Here is an 18,314-nt window from a genome sequence, read left to right on the forward strand (position 1 = left end):
CTTCATATTTCTGTAACAGTCTTGCTCCAGCGTTGCCAGCTTAAAGGACTGTCGTAAATTAATGTGTAGAGTCTCAGTCGTATAAAGTAATCATCTCTCAGCTTTATTAATCCCTTATTATGAGTTCCAGGGGCAGCTAAAGGCTTAAACTAGAGCAGAGCCCTGCTGTGCTACGCTGGGCACATAATTCTGTCAGTTTCTTTCAGTGCTGTGTTTACAGTCTAAATACGTAAAACCGAAAATGAGAAGGAAAACAGATACCCTATCATTACAGAACTTGGCCAAGGTCACGAAGCAGCGGTGTTTGCACTCTGTTTGCAGAGTGTCCCGATTCCCCAGTGACCAATGTCCTGCTCAAACATATGGGAGCTGTGAAGCTGCCTACAGTGTTGCTGCTTGAGAACTTTGATAGTAAACTGGTGTTTAAGAACACTTCTCTGGATATATAATACTGATTTTTTCAAGTCACGTGGAGAAGATGATGCATGATTAATTTCCAGTAGATTTAAATGTTTATATGAGAAGTGAAGAGGGGAACAGCTGTGACTCCACTGAGAATCGTGATGCAAAGAACTTGCAGGAGAGATGACAGGGTGTCTTAGTTTTGCTTACAAATCTAAACAAGCTGGCCGATAAGATTTGTTTGCCTTGCTCAGTGTCCCCAAACAGTTCTCTGGTTTAACACAGGTACTCTGTTTTTGTGGAAGATGGGAAGGAAGGCTGTTGGTCTGGAGGTAAAGGGGAAAACCTGCTCCATTTGTGGGAGAAAAAAAGGTCATCAAGACAATATTACTTCTTTCACGACCTCTGGTATCAAAGTTGGGGCTCCTGCTTTTCTTTTTATTTGTTCTTTTAACAAGCAGTACATAGAATTCCATAACAGAGGAGTGGAATGGCAATAGAATTCCTATAGTCGTGCCCTCCTTCCACTGAAACCAATCCACAGCAACAGCCATCCTTTCCCTTTAGTCACCTTTTCTCAATCGTGACTTCCATTTTTCAAGTCAACTTCTAAAGACAATCTCCACCAGGAGGAGCTCTCTCTCCATCTCATCTCCTCTCCCTGTTCAGCTAGTTGTTAAATAAGCCCTCAGTAGCTCTTGTATGTACTGCTTATTCTCTGTGCAGTTTCTTAACCCCCCTGGACTTCTTTGGGCAGTTGAGCTCCTTTCAGGGTATGACTGAACCACTGATTCTAGCGAATCTTTTTGATGCTACAGTTGTTGGGCATTTCACGACAATTGCTTTCTTGTTATGCACTATTTCTTGCTATGTTTCTCCCGTTTGCTACTTTGGAAAAATGGCTGGAGCGTTATTTTGAAGCTTCAATGTAACACTGTTTATTAATACAAAAAAACAGCCATGCGATTCTCAGTGCACAGGACTTCAGTAAATGTCCCAGATAGCATTAGTCCGTATTTTTCTTCAGTTAGGTTATGGTCTAGAACATAGGAGTATGCAGACAGCGTATCTAAAACACAAACTTCCATGTTTTCTAGCATAAACCAGAGCGAGTTGGAACGCTCACCCTACGGACACCAGTGAAGTCATGTAAGTCTCGTGTTTGATGACTAACTCTGCCATTTACATTCACATTACAGAAAAATAGCTCCTTCAAAGTCAGCAGGCACTTCTCACGGAGCTGGCGTAACACCATGAGTTTGAGCCTTACATCTGAAGACACAAACCTGTAACCCCAAGTTCTTTATTAACAAATTAGCGTGTGCGTGTGTAGCACCCTTCCTGCAGAAGGTTTGCTTTGTAGCTTTGTAACTTTTGTAGCTGCTTTCTATGCAGACCGTAGGAATTTCTAGTTAAAACATGGAAGAAGTTCTATTGTAATAACTGACAGGCCAGTTTTTAAAGTGAGGAGAACAGAGACCAGGCAGCCGGGACACGGTCCAGCCAGCCCTCAGCGCGCCGCCGCCATCACGGCCGCCCTCCCTCCTCCCGCCCGCCCCCACGAACTACAACTCCCAGCATGCCCCGCACGCCGCCTGCATTCACGGCTGCGGCCGATTGGCGGGAGCGGAGCCAATGGCGGGCGGGCGCCTTGCCCGGGGGCTGCGCCTCAGTGAGGCGGCGGCGGCGGCGGCGCTTTGAAAAAGTGGGGCCGGGTGAGGCGGGGGCAGGGGAGCGGCACAAAAAGGCACAAAAAGGGCCCCAAATAGCCCCAAATGCAGGCAGCTGCGGGCTGGGGTACGAAGGGTTGGTAGCCATAACATTAGCGGCTGCACGCATCAGTTTGAAGGCTTTTCGGAGCTACTCGGAGGCTCCTGAAGCGGGAAGCAGTGGATGCAGCTCAGCAAGCCGGGGTGCTCGGAGCTGGCTGCCAGAGCTGTTTCTTTACTGCCGTGTGTCGCACAAAATAATATTTGCCGTGTCGTTTGGGTCTTCGTGTCCCCAGCTTTGGCCTCTGGTTCTGTTATTGGTTAAAGCAGAGAGCTCTCTCTGTCAGCGTGCTTTCCATGAGCTTACCCAGGAGGTTGTCGGGTGCTTTGGGTAGTGTGAATCTCGCACACTGGAGCGTGTTTCCAGGCCTTTGGTCTTCCTGGTGTCCCCTTTTTGCATCCCTGCTCTCTCGGTGCCCGTGGTGAGCGCTCTCTTGCTCACCAGAGCCCAGCGTTGTGCTCCAGTTGATGTGCCAGGTCTAAATGCTCGCTGCCGTTACCATACAGCTCACGTTAAGCTGTTCAGAGATAACCTCGTTGCTTTTCAAAAGAACATAAGTTGCTCCCATTGCTATCCAGAGGCTCATCACAGTAATTTCCAGCTTGCTTCTTTCCCAGAAACCAATATCATATGGGTGTTGCTGGTTCTTCTGTTCTGATTAGCATGGCCTCATACACTGTCAAATATGAGGAGAAGTAACTCAACACAACTATTTTCTGAGCAGTAATATAACGTAGCATAGGCTTCCTATGTTTATACACATCTTCCTTCCTGTTCTTTGGCAAAGGGAGGGCATAGCTGTCTGCATTGCCATGTTCCAAGCAATTCTCAAAAACTTGTTTGTTTTGCCCTGTAGACTGGGAAGTATGGCTGCAAAGAAACTGAGAAGAGCAAAGCTGTCTCAAGAGCTGTGCGAAAGGCTGAGTCGGTATCAGATCACTACCTGTCAGGTGAAAGGGTTATTTTATGGCTTGGGATTTATTTATTTCTTTTAAATATAATCTACATGGAACTTTATTTTCTGTGGGCATTTCACTCTCCATCTAGCTGCTGCCTTGTAAAAATGTAGCTTTAAAATGGTAAATGACTAAGACATTTAATCTTGTATGTACTATCTTGCCTTCTAAAAAAACAGGAGGTGCTTTATTTCAGCAGAGTTACGCGGCTGCTACTTGAATGGAGCAAGGCATCCATTTAAGAGCTCTCCACAAAAAAACACATATGCTACATTGTCTAGTGTATGTGAATATATTATAAAATTATACTGTCAGATTTGGGTTGATTCACTAATCACTTCTGAAGTTGTTACAAATGTTTGTCTAAAGACAGCAAGAGGTCTTTCAGTAGTGTTCATGATAAGTACAGAATCTAGCCGTAGGACTGCTATCTAGAAGATGCAGTGTAATCTGAATGTTTTTCAGGTAGTGAGGACTTCTGTGGGCAGAGAAGTGTTATGTTGCAACTTCTTTGCACAGTTCTTGAATTGTTAATCCCTGATGCTTTGTGCTTTAATATACGAATACAGTTCCTTTTGGTATAGCCTGACTGGCATCAGAAAAAAGTAGAGGAGGTGTAACAAAATACTGCATAAGACAGCACAAGTGGCAAGTCTGGCCTTTGAAATGTATGCTAGTAGTGTATAAATTGTATTAGGGTAGTTCCTAGCCTCAATCTCTGCCTTAGGTCTCTGAACTGTTTTATCTTCTTTCAGGACTTTTTGTGTCTTTCGCTTTTGGAGCTAATGAAAGTGACGGGACAGAGCTACAGAAATGTGCAAAAACTTCTTCGTCAAGTCAGCCTCGCTTGTGCTCCCAAAATGCAGACAGTAAGTTTGTGTTGATTCTCTTTTTAATACTTTGTCTGGGGAAAAAGCTAAATGATGTCACTTATCTTTGTATCTGGGAATGGAGTGATCTCGATGTGTGATGTCTGTTTGACTGCACAAGGTAATACTTTAATATTTAAATCTGTGGAGGGCTTTAGTTTGATACAGATAACTGTTAATAATCATCAATAAATTGAAGATAGGTGGAAGCGTGTTAAGTAGATTTCTAGCACTTGCCTTTGCCCATCACTTACGTATCACTGTTCAGTCAAGTTTTTGGACTAAAATATATCTTTGCTGAGAAGCTTGGCAGACACTGAAGTTTATCAAATGGCAATTGTCAAGAACTGTTAAGACATGATAGATGACCAAATGAGCAAGTGCATACAATACAGCGCTGCACTTCAAGAACCAGAGATGTTAGCTGTTTTTAAAGAGCATGAATTGAATCTTTGCATATGCTGGATTTCAAATGGACCTCAGGTCAGAGTGACTGAGGTAACATCATGATTGATGTAGCAAGGTTTGACAAGATCTTTGCCTTTAAAAGAAAAAATAGGTAAAAGTAATTATGAATAAAGGGAAAATACTGTCCAAATATGACACTGGAAGCCCTGGTAACAGAACTTTAGAACAGGCCAAGAAACACAGAAAATCTCCTTTAATTTCTGGGGTAAATCTGATGCCCGTGTTTCTCTCAAGGTTAGAGAAATCAGGTTTTCTCAAGCAGTTAGTCATCCTAGGGTATAGCAGTATGCTGTGACAGGGCTTCAAGAGTGTCTCGTTAGGCCAGGAGTCTGAAACCTCTGGGAACTTTTAATTGTGACTGGAGCAACAACTTTTACATCTTGCATTGTTCCTTTTAAAATCAAATGCCTGATGCTCAGTGATTGAGGAATGTGTTAGTTTTAGCAGAGGTCTGCAAGGTGCAAGGAGGACTTGTTTCTTTCAGAAGCAGCTTTTGGAGCTTCCAGATCAGCACTTCCATTTTCTTATTTCTTCTTTGGATTTGATTCAGTCTCCCAAATGAAAATAATTTTTATGAACTAAATTCTGATCTTGGACCAGTTCTAGTTAGCAGAAGAATTAGAAATCCAACTCTTTTCAGTTCTGTACCTGTCTTCTTGACTTGCCTTCCTCTCAAAACTGGAAAGGATAAGCCAAGACTTGTTCAAAGACTTGAGAATCTTTAGCAAACCTTTCCTTGAACCCAGGTAGTTTCAAACTGGTAATGAATGTTGGCCAGGGAATTCTTGGTTTTAGGTTTCACTGTGAATATTCTGCATTTGGTCACTAATAACACGGTGTTCCCTTATGTAAAAGCTGGAATTTTATGGGTTGAAAGCAAGCCTCATTGAATGGGAACAGAGAGAACTTTTGAAACGTCATTATAAAAACCTTATTTAATATTGTGGTGAGAGAGACACAGTGAACTTTGAAATTTGTTCTATGAGCTATAAATGGGATATAAATGCAAGGAAGGGTGATGAAAAAAGAGGGGACTGTAACTGAAGATGGGAATTGTTTACTTATTGGCAAATGTTAAGTCAGTCTAAGTTAACAAAAGCAAATGTGACAAGTTTTCTATTTCAATAACAAAAAAAAGCGCTTTTCAATCTTCTGTTGTTTTTTTCTCCTTTTGTAGGCTTATGAAATGAAAGTAAGGAGGTCTGTCAATCCCTCTTCAGCCTTTTTATCCACCACACTGTATAGCTTGGATAAAGTCTTGCATGGTGGAGTGCCCTGTGGATCCCTCACAGAGGTAATTTTTTTTCCAATGTACTTTACTGTAGTTGCACACCACACCTAGAAGTCTTACATGCTTGACCACCTTGTGTTAGGTTCATTAAACACACAATGAACAAAAATTTTGGATTAGAAGTGTGGGCTTTTTAATTCATAAAGGCTACACTTCGGTATATTTCTGCAACCTGTTAAGTAAGAAAACAACAACAAAAAGTAGATTTGGTGACCTATTTTGCTATTAAAAATGAGTGAAAATTTGCCCAGGAAAAAAGAGGAGATTATTGCGTGGATTTTATGGAGAAAGGTGGAGTGTGGTTTAGTGATCAGAGCACAAGGTACTGGATCGGGAGTCGGTCTTGATTTTAATAACTACTCACTCTGACTTCAGCAAGTCATGGGTTTTCAGAAAGGCATGCGGAGCAACTAGGGCAGAAGTATCAAGTGGATAGGCATGAAAATTACAGAGCTTTTATATATAAGTATAACTAATCGTTACAACAAATAAGTAATGCATTCTTTTCTGAAAAGACGCTGCAATTAAGGCTTGCATTATATGTGCATACATTATAATACTACAAATAGCATATGTATAGCTATTAACAGTCAGTCTGGCTTTTGAATGCAATACTACTTTTTTTTTGCTTGGAATTTTCCTTTCAGAAGAAGGGAGCGCTACATCTTCTTGTACTTTAAATCTCTTTTGCCTTGCAGAAAGTGATAATAAGTTGTGCAGCTTCTATTATCTGGAAGGACAGGATTTGTATAGATGCTTATAGGAGTCACTGAATATTATAAAACTAGAAAGGCACAATCTATGGCTTAAGAAGTCTGTGAACCACAAATGGAAATGGAGAAATGTCTGCATTGGAGGGAGTATCAATGGGTGCGTGCCCTCTTCTTATGTTATTTCACAACCATCTCTTTTAGACCCTTGTTAGAGAAAGAATCCAGAGCTAGATGGACATTGTTGTTATGCAATGTGGCCATATTTGCCTTCTTACAGTAAAGTTCTGAACTAATCTGTGCACTTGAAATGAGTGGAAAATTCATATTATATGTGTCTCATGCTCTGAATTCAGACAGATTGAAACCATTTTTTCCTCAGACACTTTAATAATCCTTACCAAATGTTTTTCTTTGTCAAATTTCAACTTGCAAATTGCCACAGTAGAGGAGTAGAAGTGAGAAGTTAGCAAAATGTTATAATGAGGAAAATATTTTTTTTCCATGCCCTGTAGTCAAACTAGCTTGTAGTCAATAGGTTTTAATCTCAGATAGAAATCGCTTATGAATCTAATAGAGACTTCAAACATATTGAAATTTAAGCAGCACTGGGTTTAAACTGTAACAGTTCCTGCTCTAGTGGGAACTCTAAGCTTTTATGTAACGAGGGGATATTACTTTTTAAATGTTCCGAGTATTTATTTTTGTATATGCTGTACCGGACTACACGTCATTCAAGTCTTCATAAAAACATTTAAAATTGTGTCCAAGAATTTACATTGATGTGTCAGAATTCGTATTTTGTTCATATTTAGGCTTAGCTTCGTTGCCAATTTATTGTAAGAACACTGCTGTGTTAGGATAGCCTTTGCACTTTAAAATATGAAAGTTTTTCTCAGAACAAAAGATTTGGATTTTTCATATTCTAACATGTGTGTATTAAAAAGGCAGAGACCTTCCTAATCAAGTTATCTTGTGTATGTGATCTCACTAAGTGATTGAAATATTGACGTCTCCACAAGGTATCTCATGAATCAGACCAGAACTGCAAGCACTAAGCCTTTCCATGTGTAGTATGGTCACGGTTACAGTGTCAACACCAGTTTAAACAGGAATATGCATCGGTGTTGTCAATCAGAAATATTTTAGAGACCTAAGTGGACATCAGAAATTAGAAGATGAACTTAGGAACAATGTCTTAAATAAATAAATTGCATTTTATTTTCTTTTCAATTCTTTTTATTTTCTTTTGCCAAGTCTGTAAAGTGATTAGGGAACGTATTATGAGCAACCATAAAGGCAGGGAACAAATGACTCTGCAGAACTTTTTTTTCCACTTAATGTCACTCCAGAATGAGGCTTTATTAAAGGCATTTTCTCAGAAGTCATGAGATCTGAAGTAGTCTCAAAGTTGGCAGCAACCTTTCTTTGTGATCGTTAGATGAAATTTTAGTAGAATGCTATCAAGTGTCTGCCGCTGTTTTGATGCTGTACAGTAGCTTGTGAATGCTTTTCCAGTTATATTCTGTTTAGATTCAAGCAATTCTGGAGCTTAGTCTTTCTAATTTTCTCTTTTGTAACTTACTGGAGCATAGCTGACCAGCAGATTGCTCTTTGGTAGTTCTGTTAATGGGCAGATGCTCCAAGTCTGAGAGAAGTTCTCTTGAAAAGTGTGTTGTGTGTAACACTTCCTGACTGGTGGGGCTAAATTGTCGTCTTCCTGTTACTTTACCCAGCAGTGAGGGTGGTTGGAAACTTGGAATTTGAATGCATGAGCCACAGGGTCGAGTTCTGCTGGTATCTTCTACAGCCAAAGCCGCGTGCTTTTTGAGTGCCAGAGGGATTTGATTTGCCTTTCACTGTCTCAGACCATTTTTCCCCAAACCGCTATTAGGCTTTAAGTTGGAAATTAAATCGTAACTGAAACTTTGTGGTCAGATGTCAGAACTTTTGGCCAACTCCTCTGAGGAAAAATTAAAGTAATGATTTCGTGAATATTGAAGAGTTTAATCCCTGGGTAGCTGACGAAGAATTAGCTCCTTGTGACTTGATTCAAACCCGACAGAAGAGCCAGAGAAAATAATATATAGCTTATTGAAAAATAAAAGTATATTTTACTAGACAGAGGTAAATTAAAAACTGTTGTAGTCTTCACATTTCTGTCTGGCAGACTTCTCATTTTCAAAGCAAATTCAGAGTCAAGCAAACTGAGCAAGCTTTTTGCAGACGTTCATTTCAAATTGCATTACAGGCACTTAAGTTTTTTGGTTTTTTGAACTAAGATTGTATTGATCAAAACATTCACTGAAACAGTGGTAACCATAAAAAAATGTGATAGTTCACTAAAAGTGTTCGTTGTGGATTATTTTAAATTCCATGTAAATGCCCTTTAAAGGAATGCTGATAAAAGATGAATTGTTCTTGTTTTGGGGAAGGGAAATCCTCTCTTCCTCCACTGGATTGCTTTCTTATACTAGCTAATACAGCAATATTCCCTGTCTTTCTCTGTCATGACACATAAATTCTCAGACACGTTTACAGCATCTCTGCTGAATTTACTCCTGCATCAACCATTGAAATAAATGTTGAATAAATTCCAAGGCACCTCCCAGGCAGGGCTCAAACTACAAATGTTTTTATGAGGTCTCCTCTCAGTTGTCCAAATATTTTAATTTAGCAACTGGATTGATGCCCTTCTCTCGTTCATTTCAAATTTTAATTAGAAGCAGCTGGTGAGACTCCTTGACTATTACAGTCTAAGAAATGTGTATTGTTTCTTCAAATGTTATATATGCTTTGGGTCTTTGTTAAAATGTGGCAGCTATTGTTGGTACAGCATTTTGTAACTTAAGTATGATGGATGGAGGATGAATAATTGCATAAATATGACTAATTCCTGATCTGTAATCGCTAAATGTAGTGTGTGCTTCTAATCATTTAAGTCATCTAATATTTTCCTTGTGTGGAAGCTTGAAGTGGATTGACTGATAAGATTGGTTTTCAGGCCTTGTTTAAAGACAAAAGTGATTAGAGAGCTTTTAACTAAAGAACATGACAGTAGCTAATGCAGTCCCTCAGTATTTCCCTGTAAATTTCCTGTTCCACATCAGGCTGCTGCTGTTTAAAGTGCAACCATAGCAATGTTATTGTATACTGAGGTGCAACAGTGTTTGTGCTTAAAATCTATTGTGCACTTTGGGTCAAAAATCAATTTGATTTGATCTGTGTGTCAGCTGTAAGAATTTTTCTTTTTTAAATTAAAACACAACCTAAAAAAACAAACAAACAAAAAAAACCAAACAAATGTTATGGCAGTGCTGTGTATTTTGAAGGGGTATGCTTGATTTTGTAGTTTAAGTTCCTGGACAGGCTTATGTTGCATTATTATTTAGTCCCTAGTGGGGTTGGAATGAGAACAGTTTAAATTTTTAGTGCCTAAATTCACTTCTACTTTCTATTAATGTTTTTTTCAGCCATCTTATTATTAAAAACACCATAATCTCCCTTCCCAGAAGCAGTGGCAGTGTGATATTCTATTTAGAAGCTCTGTAGTACTAGTGAACACATGATTATCTGAACACAGGGCCTGGGATTCATTTGCCATCTCTAAAATGTGCTGTGGATAAAGAACAGCCTAGTGCCATCTCTAGTACAAAAAAGTCTTGCTCTCAGAAACTGGGGATCTCATCAAGCAATGTGTTCTTTTGATCCTTGTGGTTTTGGTTTTGGATCAAAATCATACTAGAAGCATTTCATTCAAATTAAATGTTCTTTTTGAATACTGCTTAACTGCAGTAAGCTTTTAGTAAGCACAGGTGAAAGCTTAAAATTGGCATGCAGATCTGAATCATTAAATGGTGTTCATGGTAAAATATGGTGATAGGGAATTAACACCAATGACAAAACACATGTTGTGAAGTAAATTTCATATAGTATGCTAAGCTAAAACTTGCTTCCTATTACATTGTAGCATGAGGGTAGTCTCTGGGGAGGATAAAGTCTCTCTGCTTGTATACGTGTGGTTCATATTGCACATTCAGACTTCACAGGATTTAAGCTATCATCCTTGTGATTTCCAGGTGACACCTGATTGTAACCAAGGTAATGATAATTTCTGAGCAATGACTTACATCTGTGAACTCAATGGCTTTTGATTTCTTTTGCAGCTTTAAAGGTCGTTTGATGTCATGTGAATGTCAACAGGGAATTGTTGAATTCTGCTCTATTTTAGAAGGTAGCACAGAGGAGGAGATGCAGGGTAACTGGCTGTGGCTCTGTTAGGGAGTAAGAGGAGGGGAAGAGTAGGGGACCTCAGATATGAGATACAACAAAGTAGAAAGAGGAAGGTAGAAAAGAAAGTATAAGCAAATGCTGCATCTGAAGAACAATTATTTATTCTTTGGTGGTGATGAGTTAGACACAAGCAAGGCACAGATCCAAAAGTAACTACAAATTGCTCTTTGTGGGCTTCATATTCTATCTTTTTGTGGCTGTCTGCTCTGGTAAATAGAGGAGCAGAAGTTGAGGCATCCTGGCTGCTGGGCATCAGTTAAAAGTAGAATTAGGGTAAAATGAGTGTGACATTTCTTGCTCGTGTTACTAATCTTTTTTTTTTTTTTTTTTTGTGACAGATAACAAGCCCTCCAGGTTGTGGCAAAACTCAGTTTTGTATTATGATGAGTGTGCTGGCTACGCTACCCGTAAGCATGGGAGGACTGGATGGGGCTGTGGTATACATTGATACAGAGTCTGCGTTCAGTGCTGAAAGGTAAGATGCAAAATTCTGACATGCACACTTCCAACTTCTCTACTGCTTTTTATGTTAGAGCCTTCAATTATTTCTGAGCAATAATCAAGCATTTATAACATATATACCTATGGTAGCTATTAAGCATTCATCTATTATATGCAGTTATTCCCTAGATGATGAAAATCACCGAATTGAATGATTTACCTTCCTAGTTTGCATGACGTTGCAGATTCCAGTTGTGATATGGCAAGATGGATGACTCTCTAATTTAAAAATGGTCTTAACAGTCCTATATTGAAATTTTTCTTTGCAATTTTGTTTGTGAAGTAAGCAAGAAGGTTTTGAGGATGTAAAGGTGCAGCATCTTGTGTGCAAGGAACATGGAGGTTTTTCAGTGAACACTAGGACTAACGCAGGCTGTTTTCCTTCAGATTTCTGTCCTACTTCTGCTGTATGGGGCCTCCTGCCCTTCCTCTGTGCTTCTCACTTCCTTCTGCAGTAAGTTCACTTCTCCACTACGTGCATGGCAAGCCACGCAGTATGATATTCCCTTCCCTCTATAATATCTATGGTGTTCCTAACATCTGCTTTACTCACACAAGAGAAACTGCTCAGCTCTGCACTGACCATATTTTCCAGCTGCAGAATGGACGGGAGACATATCCTGCATCTGGCTGAGCGTTAAGCGTGTATGTGCATGTAGGTTACCACTCTTGCCTTGCTAACTGCTTAACCGTTGAAATCATTCTGTAGTGTTTCATTAGAGGTAGCACTAATCTGCTCAGCTACCAACTTTCCTGAATCACAATGAAATTTGATGTTTTTGAAATGTTTATTCCTCCATTACCATTCTACAGAATTAGTGAGTTCTCAAGTTATTAGGGCTCTGGAGAGGGATGACAAGAAGTACAAGAGTCATCTTTGTGTAGAAAAATGGGCAGAAAAGCCATCTAGAGATTTAAAGTGAAATAGTAGTTACACTTGTGGTCTGAATCTAGACTATCTAAACACATGTATTTATGTTGTGTAATCATATAAACATCAGGGATGTTTAAATGCTTTGTTTAATCTATTATGAATGAAAAGGCAGGGCTTCTAACCCTACTTCTGTCAAGTTAATTTCACAAAAATTTGAATTAGTTTGAACTGGAAGTGTAATAGAAAAGGAGAAGGAAAAAAGCCTTAAGCAATGGCTTTGCAAAAGCAAATGATGTCCCCTTCTTGTATTCAGCTTATTTTTTATTCCAGGTAATTGGAATATAGATAGCAGAAAAGGGTGGGACCTAAGGGGTGAGTTAAGACTTGTTGATTAGAAATGAATGCTGAGGAAAAGGAGAAGAGATGGACATGGAAATGAAGCTGTTGAAACTAGAGCAAGATGAAAGGAAACATAGCAAAAAGTACATTATTACAAAGGATGAGAAAATAAATTGCTCAGCTGGAAGTGATGGCTCAGTATAACTTCAGCAGGCATGCTGTATTTTATTTGTACTTCAAATGTGTTGCAGTTTCGTGTTGATGGTGTGTTAAGGTTATATTTGATAGAGCAGCATGCCCTGGTCTTCACAGGTTGCTCAGTGCCATTTGGGTGGGCTTCGTACTCTGTTCTGGGGAGTGACATCCTGACCCCAGAGTGACAAGAGCTGATGTGTGTCAGTAACTTGTTCCCAGGGGCTGCAAACGGGCTCTTGGCAGTTTGTTGGGCAGAGGTGTGTGCGGGTACATGGGTCTTTGCTTATGCTGCTGTTTGCTGCTTGTATATGGAGAAACTTTTTGACCATGAGGTCAGTCAGCTATTGGAGAAGACACTTCAGGTAAGAGGGCAAATATTCACTGCCCAGAAATTTATTTTAAAGGACTCAGCGGAGACATTTATCTGACAATGTTTCTGTGAAAAACTCAAAAGTCTCCATCAGAAAGCCCAGGAAGAATGTTGATTTATCTGGTGCCTTTTATGGCTGAGAGTTGCTAAGTTGTAGCTGTTGTACTGGCTGTAATGTCTTGCTGTTGCTATAAAGTTATTACATAAAATTGGCTAGTTTTATGTTTTGCTAAAAGGCACTTGTTTTTTTCTGGTCCTTCTGCCTGGAAGGTCTTAGTTCAGGGCAGGGAGCTTTCTGCTTCCATAAACTTTCATACGCTATTTCTTATTCTCTGACATGACAGCTTAGTTCAATTTAATAACAATGCTAAAAAAAGTGACCAGAATTGAGGCTGGTCTTCTAAGATATGCTGCTGTTTTCTGTAATTGATATATGTATATATTTTCTGCTGTGGAATAAAAAGCTGTAACAGTGCAGTGTCCATTGTTAGAATGTGGATGCTGGGACAAGTAGATGGAATGGCCATACTCATTTGTGAAATTAAAATTGTTGTTGTCAGTTTTGTTAGGAATTCAGTTCAACTCTAGCTAGCCAATTAACTGAAAACATACCAAGCTTGTTTAGAAATTCTGAAAATAATGCATTCTGTTTACTGTCCAGCTATATTTATTGCTTGTGGAATAACATGAGGTGCAAATTGCTGTGAACTAATGCTGAGAAGAGTGAGGTATTTCCACCCTATGGGCCTCTGCCTTGGTTGCAGAGAACATGTTCTGTGCAGTTTTTGGATTTATGACAAATGGGATTTCGATCTTAAAGAATTTGGAACCTGCAAATACTGTACAAATAATACTGTGATCTTAGTAAGATTGTGGTGTGTCATTTGAAGTCAATTTATGTAATGGTCTTCTTTGACATATATATTCCTTCCTATTAATTAACTGTGCAAATGTAAAGACAAGATCCTGTCCGTGGAAGCCGCTCAGGACAAGCTTTGATGTAGTAAGTAATGCATCAAATGAATGAAATTGAGGGTATTGTGTTGAAACTGCTTATTCAGATTTAGATTAAAATACAACGCTGTGCTTAAATGTTAAAGCTGAAGAATAATGATTTAAGAGTTTTTCTAAAACGGCTTTTAACATTCTGGATTTTAGTGAAAGGGGTTCAAACAGCATCAAGCTAACCAGTAAGATGTGTGTCCAGGTATCATCCACCAGATGTCGTTCTTCTCAAGCACATGAGCTAGGGGATAGGGATGCTTAAAATAGAGACAATTAAGTACTTTCCATGTCTGTTCTCAAAAATAAAATCTCCATGGGGGTGGGAGAGGGAAATGTACAGTGCTCAGATTGTAACTATGAGTTTCTAAAATTAAATTATTGGACCCATTTTCAAGGACCTAGATAAAGCTGCCTTGTGTTCACACGCACAGAACTTCTTTCCACTGACTTCAGGAGAATTTGCAGGCATTCAGCATTTCTAAAATGTATGCCTTTGTGTCCTCGATTCTATGTGTACAGGTCAATTTAAAGCGTTGACCTCTCATCAGTAAATTGTTTAATTTTACATTAATGTGAGTTTTTTCTTTTTATAGAAAAGTGTATTATCACCAGTTATCTGATATATTTCCGTAGTCAACCATGGTACTAAACACTTGTATGTTTGATAATTGTAATTCAAGATTTTGAAGGGTCATGAATTTACTAAAAGAGTAGTGGGCAATATTTAGTCATGAAATCACACATTAAATACGTCAGCGAAACTGCCATTTAAACTGTTCAGTTGTATCATTTTATGGTATGTCAGTTTTACCTGGGCTATCCGGATGGATGGATGTTGTGGCCACGGGGCCAGGCTGGATGGGCTTTGGGCAACCTGGTCTAGTGGGAGGTGTCCCTGCCCATGGCAGGGGGGCTGGAACTGGGTGGTCTTTAAGATCTCCTCCAAATGGAATCATTCTGTGATTCTGCTGGAGCTGCCTGGTAGTTGGAACAGGCAGCCTCAGTTTGTGACACAATGCTGATATTTTTTGCTATGTTCTAAAAGTACATTTTCTTAAGGTTTTATAAGCTCTTTTTTCAAAGTGGGAACCAGCACAATGGGAATGGATTCAATGTAGAAATTTCCAATCCAGATGACCTTGTTCTTCTTTTTAAAGACAGATTCTGTGAAAAGGTTTTTACTTTGGCAGGTATACCTGCTGTATATGCTCTGCTTGCATAAGTGTTTGCTGGTGAATTGGGGTTCTCTGCAGTCTGACTTCCACGTTGGCTGGATCTTGTAATGGATCTTCTGTTTGTTATCATCTTGTTGAATTTCTATGTTGACGCAAGAACTGATTTCTGATTTCAATGCAAAGTAAAGGTGGAAGGGAAGGTGGTTTGGGTTGAAGAGTACATTTATTTAAATGAAATTATTACTTAGATATAAATAATTAAAATAGGATTATAGTTGACTATAGTTGACAATAGTTGACTTGAACATATTATACAAAATTGAAAGAACTTTCAGTACTGTAACTGAAGAACATTCAGTACTGTAAACTTTCCAGTTTCCTTCTGCTGGAGATGTGCTGTCTTTTTGTGTATGGGCATATTATGTCTTTCCCAAGTGTACCATTGACTCTGGCTAGCGTCACTGGGAAACCAATCTAAATGTTCTGACTTCCAGCATTTCAGTCTGAGTACTAAATTGTGCTTCTCCTTTGAAAAAGATTGCCATTATTACATGGTATCTACTTATCATTCAGAGATTTGCTTTGTTTGTTCTTTGAATGTTTTGTGTGTTATTACCTCACATTATTCCTTTTTCAGTGTAACGCCTTTTGTTTTTTTGATAGGTTGGTTGAGATAGCAGGAAACAGATTTCCTACTTATTTTGACTCCGATGAAAAGCTATTTTGCATGACCCGTAGCATTCATCTGTATCGAGAGCTGACCTGTGACAGTGTACTGAAGAGGTATTCTTTCCCAGAACTTAAAAGGAGGAAAAAACAAAACACCATAATTTGTCTAGATTACCTATAATATTTTATATCAAAGTTTTATGAAGAGTAGTTCATTTCTTAGAAGATTTTTATGTCGGTAACAGCATGGTTCCCAACAAAATAGAATTTCTACAGGAAGACTGGCATTGTTTTTTTTCATTTCATAGTTTGTGACTAATCTACTTGATGTTTTATGGTTTGGGATAGAAAATTTCTATATAATCTGGTCATTGTAAGCCTTTAAAGGGGACTATTTGTGTGACAGGTCTTGTCTTGGTTTGTGGAGAGACCGTAGTGTAAGAGATATATGTCATGAAACAGAAAGGAGATATTTGTCCTCCCGAGTTCTGTTTGCTTCTGGGATGACTGGGACCCCTGCAGCAGTGGGAGGGAAGAATTGTTTCAGAGTCATCATCCTGAAGGCTGTTGTTGACAATATTGATGTGTTATACTTTATGTTAATTTGTGAACACACATTGTAATGAAAATGAATGAAATTGTATTTCAGGATCTTCTTGTATATTTTAAATTAGTGGAATTTAGCTACTGCAGCTTTATCAGAGAAGAGCAGCTATTAGCATGTTATTGACATGCTAGGTTTGGCATACCATCTTTGGAGCTATATGGAAAGAGCTCTGACTTCCTGCATACATAGACACAAGGATTTTGATGTTGACAGTAGGATGCTGCTACTGTAAGCAAAGGCACAGTCTCAATGTCTGCTTAATTTGCTGTCTGTGCCATTCAGGGTTTGTGGAGTGTAATGTTGCTAACTAGTCTTCCAAACCTTTCTTCTGGAGGGGCCTGCCTTCGGTTATGTGGCCTATTGGAGCCTGAGATTACTGGCCAGTTCTCTTTAATGCATGCAGGTGTTAGTAGGGGTGGGCTATGAGGGTGAAAGAGGGGTTGACTTTTACCTTATTGAGGCAAACCTTTTATTTAAATAATTTCAGGATTATAAAATGGTTGTATTATGTATATAGGTATAAGTGACTTTTCGGTTTTTGCTTTTTTAGGATTAAGTCTTTGGAAGAAGAGATTATTTCAAAGAAGGTTAAACTCATAATAATTGACTCTGTTGCTTCAGTTGTCAGAAAGGAGTTCGACACAAAACTCCAAGGCAATCTGGCAGAGAGAAGTAACTTTTTGGCTAGAGGAGCATCGCTATTGAAGTATTTGGCAGAGGAATTCTCGATACCAGTAAGTTGTTCTTCCTTTCTTAAATTTCTGCTTTACAGAATCACGTAAGAAAATCCAAGAAGAACAAAAATGACAAGGAGATGAAAAAACAGGTAAAAGAACCTTATCAGAAATATTCAAGCAGATATCATCTGGAAAACAGTTGGAGACCAGGAAAAAGTAACTGTTCCACTTGTTTTTATGGTGTTTTTTTCTTCATATTTATTCTGGACTTCAAATGAGGATTTACAGGATTGTCTTTCCAGCTGTTTTTCAGTGCTTTGTCGTTCAGTTTTGTTAAATGTCATATTTTGTTTTGTCCATAAAATACAGCAGAAGAACAGAAGTGCAGGGACCGAGTGAAACTAATTAAAAAGTGAATTAGAAGATGTAAGCTCTATGAATGTGGGGAGGGGGGGGTTACTTCATGTTGTTATCAATGATGGGGTATCAGAAACAGAAGTCAGAGGACATCATTGAGACTCAGCTGTAGGAAATATTTCATAGTGTGGGTACAGTACTAATCACTCAAGTGAAAGAGAGAAACTGTGGCAAGAACTTGAGTCAGACTGGTCAGATCTTGCTTCTGAGGTCACGGTGGCTATCATACCTGAAATATACACACTAGAGATGTTGAACTAACAGACTTAGCTGAAGAGGAATAGATTTCCTTCTGCCAGGTAATTTATAAAGATCCCTTATGGGGAAAATTAAACCCTGCGTGTATGCCTTTAAAGTTCTGGTACAAAAGATAGTGTCCAAGTTAGTGCACCCAGCAATGTTTGTAGTGCCTAAAAAGTCAGGAAAGAATTGTGTGAGTAAGAATGTACACTTCTGTATTTTAGGAAAATATGATACAATCCTTTGAAAAAGGAGACGGGTTTTATGGGAAGATACTGTTCTCTTGATTTTCTTCTCCTTTAAACACCTCTGCCCTCTTCACCTTCTCTCTTCATTAAAGTGGTGAAGTTGAGCTGGATTGGAGCCTCTGACAGCTCAAGCTGCTCTTCAGCTTACAGACAGGCTGCTATTTACAGAGGTTTTAGAGTTGGACAGCATTAAGTAGTATGCAATTATGATTCTATTTCATCCTACATAAGAAGAAAA

The 18,314-nt window shown here is 39.0% G+C and overlaps 1 protein-coding gene across 1 annotated transcript in view; it reads left to right on the top strand.

The window, feature by feature from the left end:
- Nucleotides 1-3,038: 3,038 nt before the first annotated feature.
- Nucleotides 3,039-18,314, top strand: part of RAD51B (RAD51 paralog B) — a gene marked incomplete at both ends in the record, with an annotated part of 376,619 nt that continues 361,343 nt past the window's right edge. The window contains 6 exons of the mRNA XM_084287274.1: nt 3,039-3,122; nt 3,884-3,997; nt 5,643-5,759; nt 11,098-11,234; nt 15,882-16,001; nt 17,045-17,228. Coding sequence (XP_084143400.1) covers nt 3,039-3,122; nt 3,884-3,997; nt 5,643-5,759; nt 11,098-11,234; nt 15,882-16,001; nt 17,045-17,228 — 756 coding nt within the window. The remainder of the gene's footprint in view (nt 3,123-3,883; nt 3,998-5,642; nt 5,760-11,097; nt 11,235-15,881; nt 16,002-17,044; nt 17,229-18,314) is intronic.

This window comes from Netta rufina (assembly GCF_964035555.1).
Source record: "Netta rufina genome assembly, chromosome: 5".
Taxonomy (NCBI): domain Eukaryota; kingdom Metazoa; phylum Chordata; class Aves; order Anseriformes; family Anatidae; genus Netta; species Netta rufina.